This window comes from Carassius carassius, chromosome 12 (genome assembly GCF_963082965.1).
Source record: "Carassius carassius chromosome 12, fCarCar2.1, whole genome shotgun sequence".
Classification (NCBI taxonomy): domain Eukaryota; kingdom Metazoa; phylum Chordata; class Actinopteri; order Cypriniformes; family Cyprinidae; genus Carassius; species Carassius carassius.
The window spans coordinates 22,825,721-22,839,449 of NC_081766.1; the positions used below are offsets into that span (position 1 = coordinate 22,825,721).

At 43.6% G+C, this 13,729-nt stretch overlaps 1 protein-coding gene across 1 annotated transcript; it reads right to left on the bottom strand.

Moving 5' to 3' along the window:
• Positions 1-2,662: 2,662 nt before the first annotated feature.
• LOC132155341 (uncharacterized) lies at positions 2,663-4,640 on the bottom strand. Its single transcript, XM_059564225.1, has 5 exons — positions 4,397-4,640; positions 4,055-4,226; positions 3,608-3,756; positions 3,326-3,504; positions 2,663-2,668 (listed from the first exon to the last, which is right to left on the bottom strand). Exons 1-5 carry the CDS (start codon positions 4,638-4,640, stop codon positions 2,663-2,665), a joined length of 750 nt encoding a protein of 249 aa, XP_059420208.1.
• Positions 4,641-13,729: the final 9,089 nt, after the last annotated feature.

Consider the following 13,729-nt stretch of genomic DNA (forward strand, 5'->3'; position numbering starts at 1 on the left):
GTCAAATGCAGAAATGTTAATCCATGCTTTTATGACCTCAAGGTTAGATTATTGTAATGCTTTATTGGGTAGTTGTTCTGCACGCTTAGTAAACAAACTACAGCTAGTCCAAAATGCAGCAGCAAGAGTTCTTACTAGAACCAGGAAGTATGACCATATTAGTGACAGTGACAATGACATTCAGCCAAGTATGGTGACCCATACTCAGAATTTGTGCTCTGCATTTAACCCATCCGAAATGCACACACACAGAGCAGTGAACACACACACACACTGTGAGCACACACCCGGAGCAGTGGGCAGCCATTTATGCTGCGGCACCCGGGGAGCAGTTTGGGGTTCGATGCCTTGCTCAAGGGCACCTTAAGTCGTGGTATTGAAGGTGGAGAGAGAACTGTACATGCACTCCCCCCACCCACAATTCCTGCCGGCCCAGGACTCGAACTCACAACCTTTCAATTGGGAGTCCGACTCTCTAACCATTAGGCCACGACTTTTGCCCGGTCCTGTCAACACTGCACTGGCTCCCTATCAAGCATCGCATAGATTTTAAAATATTGCTTATTACCTATAAAGCCCTGAATGGTTTAGCACCTCAGTATTTGAATGAGCTACTTTTACATTATAATCCTCTACGTCCGCTACGTTCTCAAAACTCAGGCAATTTGATAATACCTAGAATATCAAAATCAACTGCGGGCGGCAGATCCTTTTCCTATTTGGCGCCTAAACTCTGGAATAACCTGCCTAACATTGTTCGGGAGGCAGACACACTCTTGCAGTTTAAATCTAGATTAAAGACCCATCTCTTTAACCTGGCATACACATAACATACTAATATGCTTTTACTATCCAAATCCGTTAAAGGATTTTTAGGCTGCATTAATTAGGTAAACCGGAACCAGAAACACTTCCCATAACACCCTATGTACTTGCTACATCATTAGAAGAATGGCATCTACGCTAATATTTGTCTGTTTCTCTTTTGTTCCGAGGTCACCGTGGCCACCAGATCCAGTCTGTGTCCAGATCAGAGGATCACTGTATTCACCCGGATCCAGTATGTATCCAGACCAGATGCTGGATCAGCACCTAGAAAGGACCTCTACATCCCTGAAAGACAGGAATTGAACTACTGGTTTCGTCTGGTCAGAGAAGAACTGGCCCCCCAACTGAGCCTGGTTTCTCCCAAGGTTTTTTTCTCCATTCTGTCACCGATGGAGTTTCGGTTCCTTGTCGCTGTCGCCTCTGGCTTGCTTAGTTGGGGACACTTCATCTACAGCGATATCGTTGACTTGATTGCAAATAAATGCACAGACACTATTTAATTGCACAGAGATTACATAACTGAATTCAATAATGAACTGCCTTTAACTATCATTTTTTCATTATTGACACTGTTTTCCTAATGAATGTTGTTCAGTTGCTTTGACGCAATGTATTTTGTTTAAAGCGCTATATAAATAAAGGTGACTTTGACTTTGACTTTGCAGTGATTGGCGTGGGGAAGCAGTATTTAAAGCCTATCTTTCAAGTTGAAGATCCCTGTGAATGAACGTGTAGATAAATAGTGTAGGAATTCGACTTGAGTGAAGAAATTAATCATAAATGTGCATTTAAACAGTTTTTTAAAAGAAATTGTGAGTAAAATTACTTCTGTTGTGAAAACGCTCTGATCAGAAGTGACGCAACGGCCGGTAAACATCGTCTCTTCGTAATGGAGTCAGACAGTGAAGAGGTTGCAGTAGGGATAAATGTCAACTCTTACGATGGGCCATTGCCGTATAATTACAAGCCGCCTAGGCGAGAGAGGGGTCAGGCAGAGTTAAGGGGAAGGGTAAATGGACAGAGGAGAGAGATAGAGTTGTGGTGTGAGGAGAATCGGTTGAGAATTGGGCAGGTGTCTTGGTGAGTGACCACAGGCTAAAGCCAATTGTGACTAACGTCTCCATGTTTAACACATTGCAGTATCTTTAATAAATCATATTTAGCAATATTGCTGTCGACTTTGTTGTTTTTCAAGCATACATGTAGACTGTCACCATTTATGCCAGCAACATGTGTCTTAAAATAATTAATTTAGATCCCAGATTTTAAATGAATGTTGTAGGATGTAGGCTATAGCTTACATATGTGACGGTCAGCTAGTCTGGATAGGGATAGAAATCCTGTGCATTTCTATTCAACACAGTTTAATGTGAAATTTTGTAGAAATTGCTAACTGATTTTTAATCAGTAACTGCTTTTAGACCTAGGTGTCCGCATGTTCTGCTTCTGCAGATGTCAAGCGTTTGGGCCGTATATATCTAAACAACATAACCGGACAGCTGGAATTCCGAACTTAGTCGGCTGTTATACTACTCACCTTAGTATTTCCGACGGACATTATGTAAATGAGCTCACATGTACTGTGGAGTACGTGTATGAAAGCGGTTAGTCTTCCGGCTAGGACGGGAATATGCTGTTCATGTAAATACAGTCATTGTAACAAGGATCTTTTATTGTCATGTGAAGGGATACTGGTTGTAAGGCATGCAGATACATGCATCTAATTGACAGCCTATACTGTACAGGGGGTGTGTCTTTTTACAGTGCATATTTACCCAAGTTTTAGGAAGTAAGTAGTCTACATGTCGTTTCTTACAAGGTCTTACACCAACCATTAGAGCTACAAGGAGGGAAGGAGAGTGAGTTTATCTTAGCACATTTGCCTAGAACCTGGATCCCCCAGAAGACATTACCTGCCTCACACTCCATCCAGGGTTTGAAGCATCCTGTCTGAATCCTTTTGTGCTGCAGATAGCATACATGAACTTCAGACAGGAGCATGGCCCTCTTCAAGCCCGCAGACCAGAGTAGGTTTTGAGCAAAAATTATTTCACACTGCAATTCAAAGAAACAGCTTTTCTACACCAAAATAGTAAATCCTGTTAAGCAGGTTTTTAAACTCAGTGGTTTCCATATACTTCCTATAAAAACAACTTTGGTGTTGTGTAGTACAGTAGAATATCAGCCAACAGGACATGCAATATTTACCATTGGAATTGTTTACTATGAAAACATGGTATGATCAGAATGTAATTATGTCCCAATCTACACCACAGGCAGTTCCGATACACAGCATACAGGCAGGTTGTCCGCTGGGCGTACGGAATAATAGGCAGGACCATTAGGAAAGCCATACCTTCATGTGTTGTGTCAGCAATAAGGAGGCAGTTTGCAGAGGAGGGACAAACATACAAAGGTTTCCAGTGGCCCCGCTTCGAAGACGATTAATAAATACATAGTGAAACAAACTGTACTGGTAAAATTGATCTTTTATTACGTTAAAACGTGAGTGTCGTGCGAGATGGAGGCTGACTGCCTCATCCTTGGCAACCTTCTGGACGGAAGAGGTGAGGGGGGGCGGTGCAGCAGAGGACAAGACGGCACTGCTTTCTTGTAGGGCCTGTGGTGACTTGCAGTATTCCTCTACCAGAGAGACCATAAGATTTGTTGCGTATCCTTGAGGAGAGAAATGTTTAGAAAACATTTAGTAACATGGATGACTCGCATAAAGATAGATTCACACAAAAAAGATATTGAAAAACTAAGTGAAACTACTAACCGTAAGATGGTTTCTCCTTGATGGGGTGGACTACCCAGCCACCTTTCCGAAACCGTGGGTAGCGAACAGCGTAGCGTACCTCACCCTCACTAGTTCGCGCTACATCTCTGTTGCCATTACTATTGAAATGTAGGGCTGCCAAGAGAAGTCTGTACGAGATAAGTAGATAAAACATTAGGTCTCCAAAGCTAACCCAATGCAGTGAAATGCAACAGAAATATGACATTAATGTTTTCAGTTCAAATGTGTATAAGACAATGACTCATCTTTGCAATTATTTTTTTGCAAACAATATGTAATGCTGTTATCAATCTATAACATTTTGGTCTGCTATACAAGACTGCATTAGTTTTTAGCCATATTCATTCTGTCATAATTTCCTGAAATTGAAAAAAAAAAAAAAAAACTAATTTTATTAGTATCGAAACTTTTAAGTGATAACACTACCTGCTGTACATCCCAAGAAAAGAAAAGCCAGTGTGTTTGGGAGCAAAGTGCAGAATAAGGGAATGGTAGGCCTCCAGGGAGAATGTCTGATGCTCAGGTGACAATTGTCGAATATCCTTTACCAGTGCTTTCCTGGCAGCTACACTCTCCAGTTTAGTGGCTGCTGGTGATCCTGAATAAAACGTATTCTGTCATATAATCTCTCGCATTTCATAACACAAGTAACACATTAGTACAATAATTATTAGTACACATTAGTACACAAACTAAAATTTACAAGCACTGAAAAAAGTTTAGCCTCAAAACATTTGACATCTTTTAACATAGGCCATTATGTTGTACCTGGTTCCAGCCACTCCTTGTTTCTTGCCTCTCCTTCCAACGGTGGATGTGCGCAGCTGGTAAATGCTGGAGAGCTGTGTTCATGTATGTCCTGTACATGATTTATCATACTCTGCCATTTTGCCTGCATCTCATCTGGATCTCCTGTATGGGTGGAAGCTGCGGTCCAGTAGAGATGGTTGATAATGGCAGGCCTCCACAGCTTCAGATCCTCACAGTCCCTCTCTTTTGCAGCAGCATACATGCTTTCTGTACACCTGTTCCAGAGCAGACAAACAGAGCAGAGCAAATTAATTATTAGGAAAGTGAATTTAACTACAAAAACAAGTCTGTTATATAGACCTACAGGCATCACAATACATACTTTTCCCAATATGCCAGACGTCAAAGAAATGCTTTGTTCCTTCTGAACACATTTTCTCACGTACCCACTTGGCCACCTAAAACACAAATTGATTTTATAGAATTGATTTTGAGTGATACTGTGCCTGTCAATGCTGTTCAACTTTAGATCTCTCCTAGCATCATTACCTGCCGATTTCTGTCTGTTATCAGAGCAGACACTTGCATGTCTTGGTCCATCAGGAACTGCATACTCCGCTTTAGACCCTCTAGCTCACACCAAGAGCTGCTTGGGACTTCTGAGCTCTGTAAAACCAACTGATTATTACTGAACAGTAACTGTAATATCAGTAACTAAATCAGACACAAGATTTGTGTGTGACATCAACTTACTTGGACAAGCTGAACATCCAAAATTTGTTAATGCGATCCTCAATCAAGGAGTAGCTACCATACTTGGCACAGTGTCCAGGAGGATCTGATCTAAGAACGTCAAAAACAGTTACATTTATAGGTTAATGCAAAAACACATTGACCTGTTCTACATCAGTGACGTGAGCTGGGCCATTCTACCTGCAGTCACCAGACAGGATCAATCCACCCCCAGTCTCCTTCAACTCCCTGATGATCCCACTCTGCTCATTCCTCCAGGCCTGCACGATGGTAGGGATAGTGTAATAGCGCTGATGGCGGAAAAAAGTGCCGGGACTTATGCACTGCAGTCCAAACAGCTTCAGCATCCTGATTGTCTGAGTAGCCATGCAACCTGAGAAATGGATGGCACCGCTGAGTAAAAGGTTGCAGGCAGGCATGTTTCGATGCACCTTCTCTTGGTTTTGCCAGTAACGCTCATAGCCACAAGTTCCGCAGGCCTGAAAGATGATAGAAGATTCAATACTCAAGCAGCTTTAAGATGAGCCAGTAAAAAACCTGTATAGTTAAGACACAAATAATGAATATACATACTGTACATTCACAGACTATAATTCAGCTCCTCATAGACAGTTGACAATTAAGACATTACCTGCTTGACTTTTATGAAAGTTCCTTCCGGGTGCATTATGTGTCCCTGGGTTTCCCCACAACATGCAGGGCAAACTGTGAACAAGGACAGCAACTGCCTCTGGCAAACAGTGAACTTGTCAACAGCACTGAAAACAAGAAAAGGAAAACACTCATTAATTCTGACTATGACATCAGAAACAGTTTCCATTAATAAAAAGGTTTTTACTTTGGGTCACTGAGAGATTCCAGCTCTTCTGGTTCCTCCTCAGAGGACTCTCTCAACATCTCCTCCCCTGGACTCCATGAAATATCACCAGAATGGTTGACAATATCAGAAAATGACCATTCATCATCACTTTGTTCAGGACTGGCCAGTGGAGTTGATCTGCAATGCTCAAACCTTTCGGTTTGAGTCCCCACATCCACCATCTGAGGCTTTACCTGAACACTTTAGATGAAAGAGATTCATCTTAATAATTGTTCACCAATTGTTCATTCATTGGTAACAACACATGCACTATCTAATGCAACCCAGTAAAAATGTATTTTTCTAACATTATGAAGTTCTTAATTTTTAATGTTTACTGTCTGAAAAGTGGAAATGACAAAATAGTAACCATGGAGATCATGAAAATTTTTGACGTAATCCTTATTTGTGATTGTTTATGGCATGTATGTTGAATGCTAGATATATAAGCTAACTACCTAATGAACGATGTAAACATCTTATTTTGCACTGTGATCCACGATGGACCAGTTCTGGCTCAGGGTCCATTGTAGAGATGTCTCCATCTCCATCAGGATCTGAAGTGGCAGTTGCACCCGTCCCGTCTTTGCTGGCAGCACTCTCTCCCAAAATCTGAAAACAGACCAAGATCACAACTTTGAACTCTAAAAAATGTAGTCCTTTCATGAAAATCCCCCATTCATGCATTATTTAAAAGACTGTTAATCTTTTCAAACTCTTTTTAAAGTACGTTAGTCCCGAGCTGCATTCCCTCGCATGTGCCTTGTTGATACCAGCTTCGATTAGTCAAAGAAAACCAAGGCAAATCCGATTTAACTAAGAAAACTAATATTGTAAAGAATTACTTGGATGCGTTTTGGAGACGGTGAAAAGTGCGCGCTCTTTCTTTCAGTCAAACATGCGCCCTGTCACAAGGGCAGCAGTTCATCTACATTACTCACCGATCAAATAAGACTTTGGCGGGACAAAAAAATTAATTTGGTGGGCGCTAAAACAAGTTAAATGCAGGAAAATTCATGCGTGAATTTAACCGAGTAGTAATATGCGAATGCGCCCACATAAAATTGTAATTAAAAAAAATAAAATTTTCTGGAACCCTGTCTTAATAGCTCAATAAAATAAGTGGCAGGAGGCTCATGTGCAGCCTCACGGGGTGTAACAAGAGTAAGCTGACGGCAGCTAGGTGGGCTTTCATGCCATGCCAAGACTAATCCATTATAACGTCAAGAAAAATACATTTGCAGAAATTACATGCAGAGCTACATTTCGATGCAACAATTTGTATATGGTATTATAAGACTTACTGGGCAAAGCTCCCGTTTTCGACGCGCAGATTCTCTGCTAGTGCTAACATTAACGTTAGACTCTTCACTCCCGCCAGATTTTGCAGGTGGACTTGCATGCACCGATGGCACAGCTCCATTTGCCAGCCTAACCCACTCTTTTCGTCGAAATCCCATGCGAAATTCCATAAGATCTCCTTGCTTGTAGCTGTCCGTTGTGAAGTGTTTTTCACATACCACCGTGTGTCTTGTCAACGAGGAGGCAGCGAAATTGCTTCTCTTTGCCTGGACGAAACGTATCCAAGCACGGAAATCTTTGTGTTTCTTGTTTGGAAATCGGTGGACCCGATGGCCAGACAAGTTGGAGTTGTGGCATCCAAAACAAACACAAGAATTCACCATTGTGACAACTCAAACCTACTATAACTATAATAACGATAACGACAATCTCTGTTTTCTGTTTCCACCTCTCAGACTACTAAACCCACACTGAGAACCAGGGCTGCAGCGCCTATGTTTGCCTGTCGTTACGTCATATGACGCGTTCTCTGGGAAAAGGCGTTTTTTTGGCGCGTAGCTTAGAATAGGCACTTTTTTTCTTAATTTCTGCCCGTGGGTGTTGTAAAACATATGTATTCTTATGTACGTCTTTTTAAATTTACATTTTCATACAATATTCTGTATAAATTAAGTTATAAAATTATATTGAAAGATGGCCTTTAAGCCAGCCGCTAACCGGGGACGAGAGAGAGACCTGAGGACTCGTGGGAGGAAGCAGCAGACAGAGCGCGAGAAGCCATTGATAGTATCAAAGTGAATGTTGTTGGTTATGCACATGTGGCGCGAGTTTGTTTTCTTTTGATTTTGAGTGAATAAAATTCCCACGAGCCTCAGTACGCCGACCCTGGTCTCCTTCCTTCTCCGCCATACGAACATTGTTACAAGCGCCCTCTTGCGGCTGTAGGCTGTAGATCTTGGTTCATTTCTCTTGGTTCATGCCAAATTAATTTTGATAAATAAGTCGCACCTGACTGTAAGTTGCAGGACCAGCCAAACTATGAAAATAAGTGCGACTTATAGTCCGGAAAATACGGTAAATATATGTTGTCTTTTTCAAGCCCAACAAAGGACACTAAAAAGAGAAACATCATTCAATTTAGTATGTAATAAAACGAATATTACTAATTTATTTAAGAAATGTAACTATATAAATTTTCACAATTATTTATTAAGGTCACACACACATACCTAGTGCCTTATGACTTAAAAGATGAGAGTGGTAAATGTTACAGACATGGAACTGTTCAGTCTATTATTGATTTTTATTTGCATTTCACTTTTATCCAAAGAGACAGAACACTATTTGCACTGTATTTATCAGTGGGACAATATTTATACAATACTACAACCTAGATATAATTTGCAGGTCTCAGCAGCACGAATTATGTGACCAGCTACATCTGATTCAAATATTACGCTAATTAACAGTGAGTGGTATTTTCAGACATTACAGTGCTTCACTCGCACTGACTCTCATTTTGTCTGAAAGAATGAAAAGACCGAGCTGAAGGTGGAGCGATTCGACCAATCAGATGAAAGCAGCGGTTCAGCTCCGCCCACAAGTGCGAATGAAATATTGAAGCCATAAACTGAAATGATCAAAACGTACACAGACCAACTGTCTTGTCCATGTTCTCTCACTTGAATTCTCTTCTTGATTCTTGAGTCTCTTGACCTTATGCAAGCCCCGCCTTGTTCACGCAGTGATGGACATGGCGGGAGGGGGCGGAGACGTGATCGGCTCAGAATGCATTTTCAATGTGCACATTGAATTTTGCTACATTCATTGCGGGACATTGAATGAAAATGCAATCGTAAGTGTCTTGACTGTGAGTGTTAATGCAATTAAGAAAAATAGCATTTGAATGATAATTTTGCCACAGTTTTTCCTTGAACATGTTATACATTTCTAATCATTTCTGTAATACATTTTCATTTTCATTTTGCAACTTATAAAGCGTTAAAATTAGTATTAATTTTACATATTAAAACTAGTGTGTGAAATGGCAAATGAAAATTATTTAATTTAATTTTCATTTTCATTTTGCACCATACGTTGCACAAATGTATTGGAAAATGTAAATGTAAATAAAGAAATGCATTGCCATTTTACATATTGCATTGTCATTTTGCATATTACATTCCAAATTGAATATTGCTACCCATATGCTTCCATAGGAAGGGTTCTGGTCGTCCCAAATGTCTTTCTATTTAAGGATTATGGAGGCCACTGTGCTCTTAGAAACTTTAAGTGCAGCAGAATTTTTTTTGTAACCTTGGCCAGATCTGTGCCTTGCCACAATTCTTTCTCTGAGCTCTTCAGGCAGTTCCTTTGACCTCATGATTCTCATTTGCTCTGACATGCACTGTGAACTGTAAGGTCTAATATGGACAGGTGTGTGGCTTTCCTAATTGAGTCCAATCATTATAATCAAACACAGCTGGCCTCAAAGGAAGGTGTAGAACCATCTCAAGGATGATCAGAAGAAATGGACAGCAATATATGACAGTTAAATATATGAGTGTCACAGCAAAGAGTCTGAATGCTTAGACCATGTGATATTTCAGTTTTTCTTTTTTAATAAATCTGCAAAAATGTCAACAATTCTGTGTTTTTCTGTCAATATGGGGTGCTGTGTGTACATTAATGAGGAAAAGAAATGAACAAATTATTTTAGCAAATGGCTGCAATATAACAAAGAGTGAAATATTTAAGGGAGTCTGAATACTTTCCATACTCACTGTAGATTCGCAAGACTGCTTAATTTTGACATGCTGATAAAGAAATAACGAAGGAGTGATAAAGGAACATAAAAAAATTAAGTGTAGACATGCTTGATTGTATTCAAATAAGCACAGTCAGTTGTTTCATAAGTTAACATAAGAAATTAGAAGAAATATGGATCAATATATTAGATCTATTGTCTAGTGTTAGGGTTAAAGAATTTGTTGTTTATAAGTTGTTCAAGGAGGAAAGCTTCTCTTTCTCTGAAGTTTATATCTAACTTCAGTATTGCTAAATGTATTTACGTTTCACACCAGTATTTTGTATTTTAAATTAAATATATTAGATGAGCAAGTTTGTCATTTGTAACAAAATACTTTATGATGTATTTGTGCCCAGCTCTGCAAGTTGTTTTAAACCTATGTGACTGTACTCTGTGAAAAAATAAATTGAGAGGTTTTAAGAAATCTGAGTAGTAAACTGATTAAGTAAATATCTTGGCTGTTACATATAATGAAAGTGAATTGCCTGAAGCTCCAAAATGACACAAATGCATCATAAAAGGGATTAATATCCCACCATATATCCCAAATCTTCTTATAACCTATTATAAAACATTTATAAAATATTTCACTTGCCTTTATAAAAGTTAAGACTCGTCCACGCACTCCTAAAACACCTCATTTAAACACGCCCCCATATGTCTATGTTACTGTGTGGGTGTCACGGCTTACGCTGCTGGAAGGAACACGAAGCCGAGGGATAAACGAAACAAGGATTTATTAAATCAAACATAAACAAGGTAAGTAGTAAATAACAGATGGCAAGTGGCAAGTGGCAAGTAACAGGTAACAAGTTGACAAGTAGACAAGTTGACAAGTAACGAGTAGACGAGTAGACCCGACAAAACAGAACTGAAAGGACAAGGCTTTTATACAACGGATAATTGGGAAAACACAGGTGGATGGCATGACTTAATTAACAGGGACAAAAACACACAAAATGAGTCCAGGTGTGTGACAGTACTCCCCCCTCCCGGTAGGTGCGTCCTCGCACCGTAGAAACAACAAAGGGAGGCGTGGGTGGGAACTTGGGAGGAGGTTCCGATGGAGGACAGCCTCCCAGGAGGGGGCCAGCAGACAGGGACCACAGAGGAAGGAGCCAGGGAGGAGACAACGGAGGGAGGAGCCAGGGAGGAGACAGGAAGGATCTGAAGCAGGAGGTACCCAGCAGGACCCAGGCCACAGCCATAACGGCCCAAGGTGGGGCCGACGGTGGAAGGAGCCATGGAGGAGGAATGGTCACCGACTCCAGGGACTCGACCCACGGCAACGGAGCAAGTGGAGGAGGAGCCCGAGGTGGAGACGGAGAGCCGAAGAGCCAGGGTGACGGGGAGGAGCCGGAGGTCCTAGGCGGAACTGATGGCTCTGGTGACTGACGCGGCGATGTGGATCCGGAAGGCCGCGGTGAGGCCAGAGTGACCGAGGACTGAGGTGTAGCCGAGGGGATGAAGGAGCCTGACGGAGCCGGAGGGACGGAGGGATGAGGCGAAGCCGGAGGAGTGGAGTCCCGAGGCATAGGATGGACGACGCCAGACCAAGGCGGAGCCGGAGGGACGAGGGAGCCAGGCAGAGCCTGCGGACTGCCGGGCCACGGCGGAGAGGAAGGAGCTAGGAGCCATGGTGGAGCCGATGGGTCAACGGGCCGAGGCGGAGTCCAGGCCTCAGAAGCTGGAGGCGGAGGTGAGGGAGACGCCGACCAAGGCGTCGCTGGAGGATGGCGGTCCCGCTGAGCTCGCACCACAATGATGGTAGGCTGAGGGCGAGCAGAGGGGCAGCCAGACGACAGCGGAGGAGGAGGCAGGAGTGGGTGGGAGGGTGGGAATTTTGGAGGGGCAGGCATTGGAGTAAGCTCTGGGGCTGGAGCCCTTCCTGGGCTTAACGGAGGATCAGGAGCCCGTCCTGGGCTTAACGGAGGATCAGGAGCCCGTCCTGGGCTTAACGGGGGTTCAGGAGCCCGTCCTGGGCTTAACGGGGGTTCAGGAGCCCGTCCTCGGCTTAACGGGGGATCAGGAGCCCGTCCTGGGCTTAAAGGAGGATCAGGAGCCCGTCCTGGGCTTAACGGAAGTTCAGGAGCCCGTCCTGGGCTTAACGGGGGTTCAGGAGCCCATCCTGGGCTTAAAGGAGGATCAGGAGCCCGTCCTGGGCTTAACGGAGGATCAGGAGCCCGTCCTGGGCTTACAGGAGGATCAGGAGCCCGTCCTGGGCTTAACGGGGGAACAGGAGCCCGTCCTGGGCTTAACGGGGAATCAGGAGCCCTTCCTGGGCTTAACAGAGGATCAGGAGCCCGTCCTGGGCTTACAGGAGGATCAGGAGCCCGTCCTGGGCTTAACTGAAGATCAGGAGCCCTTCCTGGGCTTAACAGAGGATCAGGAGCCCGTCCTGGGCTTACAGGAGGATCAGGAGCCCGTCCTGGGCTTAACGGGGGAACAGGAGCCCGTCCTGGGCTTAACAGAGGATCAGGAGCCCGTCCTGGGCTTAACGGGGGAACAGGAGCCCGTCCTGGGCTTAACGGGGGAACAGGAGCCCGTCCTGGGCTTAACGGGGAATCAGGAGCCCTTCCTGGGCTTAACAGAGGATCAGGAGCCCGTCCTGGGCTTAACGGAAGATCAGGAGCCCTTCCTGGGCTTAACAGAGGATCTGGCATAGGTGCATTGGAAACCCCCTCATTTTGACCCATTTGGCGCTCCACATTATGCTCCCTCGTGGTGGGCAGTGTCGCCGGCTCTCGCACCTGGTCTGACGGGTTGCTCTCTGGCTCTCCGTCATCGGTGGGCTCGGGCTTATGCCTCGTACCGTGGGGAGATTGTAGGCTGGGCTCTGGGTCCAGAGTGGACCTGGCGAGATCCTCCATTGGGCCGACTGTGAGAGGTGACCCATTTCTCACCAGATTCCACTCTATAAAGGCGGCGAAATCCTCCCGAGGACCATCTTCGGGCGACAACGCTCTGCACCTGGAGTTCAGGCTGGCGTGATAAAAGGTGCAGAGCGCGTGGTCCGGGTAGCTGGTGGCATTAGCTAGGAAGAGAAACCGTCTCGTATGGTCCTCGAGAGAAAGTCCCTCCTGCTCCAGCAGGAGGAGGAGGTATTCGGGGCGATAGAGGGGATCCATTACACACTACGGAAAGAAAAAGACTGTGAAAAAACGGAAAACAAAACGGAGGGAAAACACGCAGTTTTTTTAATTTTTTAGGTCGGGTCTTCTGTCACGGCTTACGCTGCTGGAAGGAACACGAAGCCGAGGGATAAACGAAACAAGGATTTACTAAATCAAACATAAACAAGGTAAGTAGTAAATAACAGATGGCAAGTGGCAAGTGGCAAGTAACAGGTAACAAGTTGACAAGTAGACAAGTTGACAAGTAACGAGTGACGAGTAGACCCGACAAAACAGAACTGAAAGGACAAGGCTTTTATACAACGGATAATTGGGAAAACACAGGTGGATGGCATGACTTAATTAACAGGGACAAAAACACACAAAATGAGTCCAGGTGTGTGACAGTGGGAAGATTTTCATAACACCGAAAGATGGCGTAACTTTGATTCTCGTTGTAGTATTTTTGCTGCCGCCGCCATGTCGTGGAGATGCTGTGTGCTTCATTGTGAAAG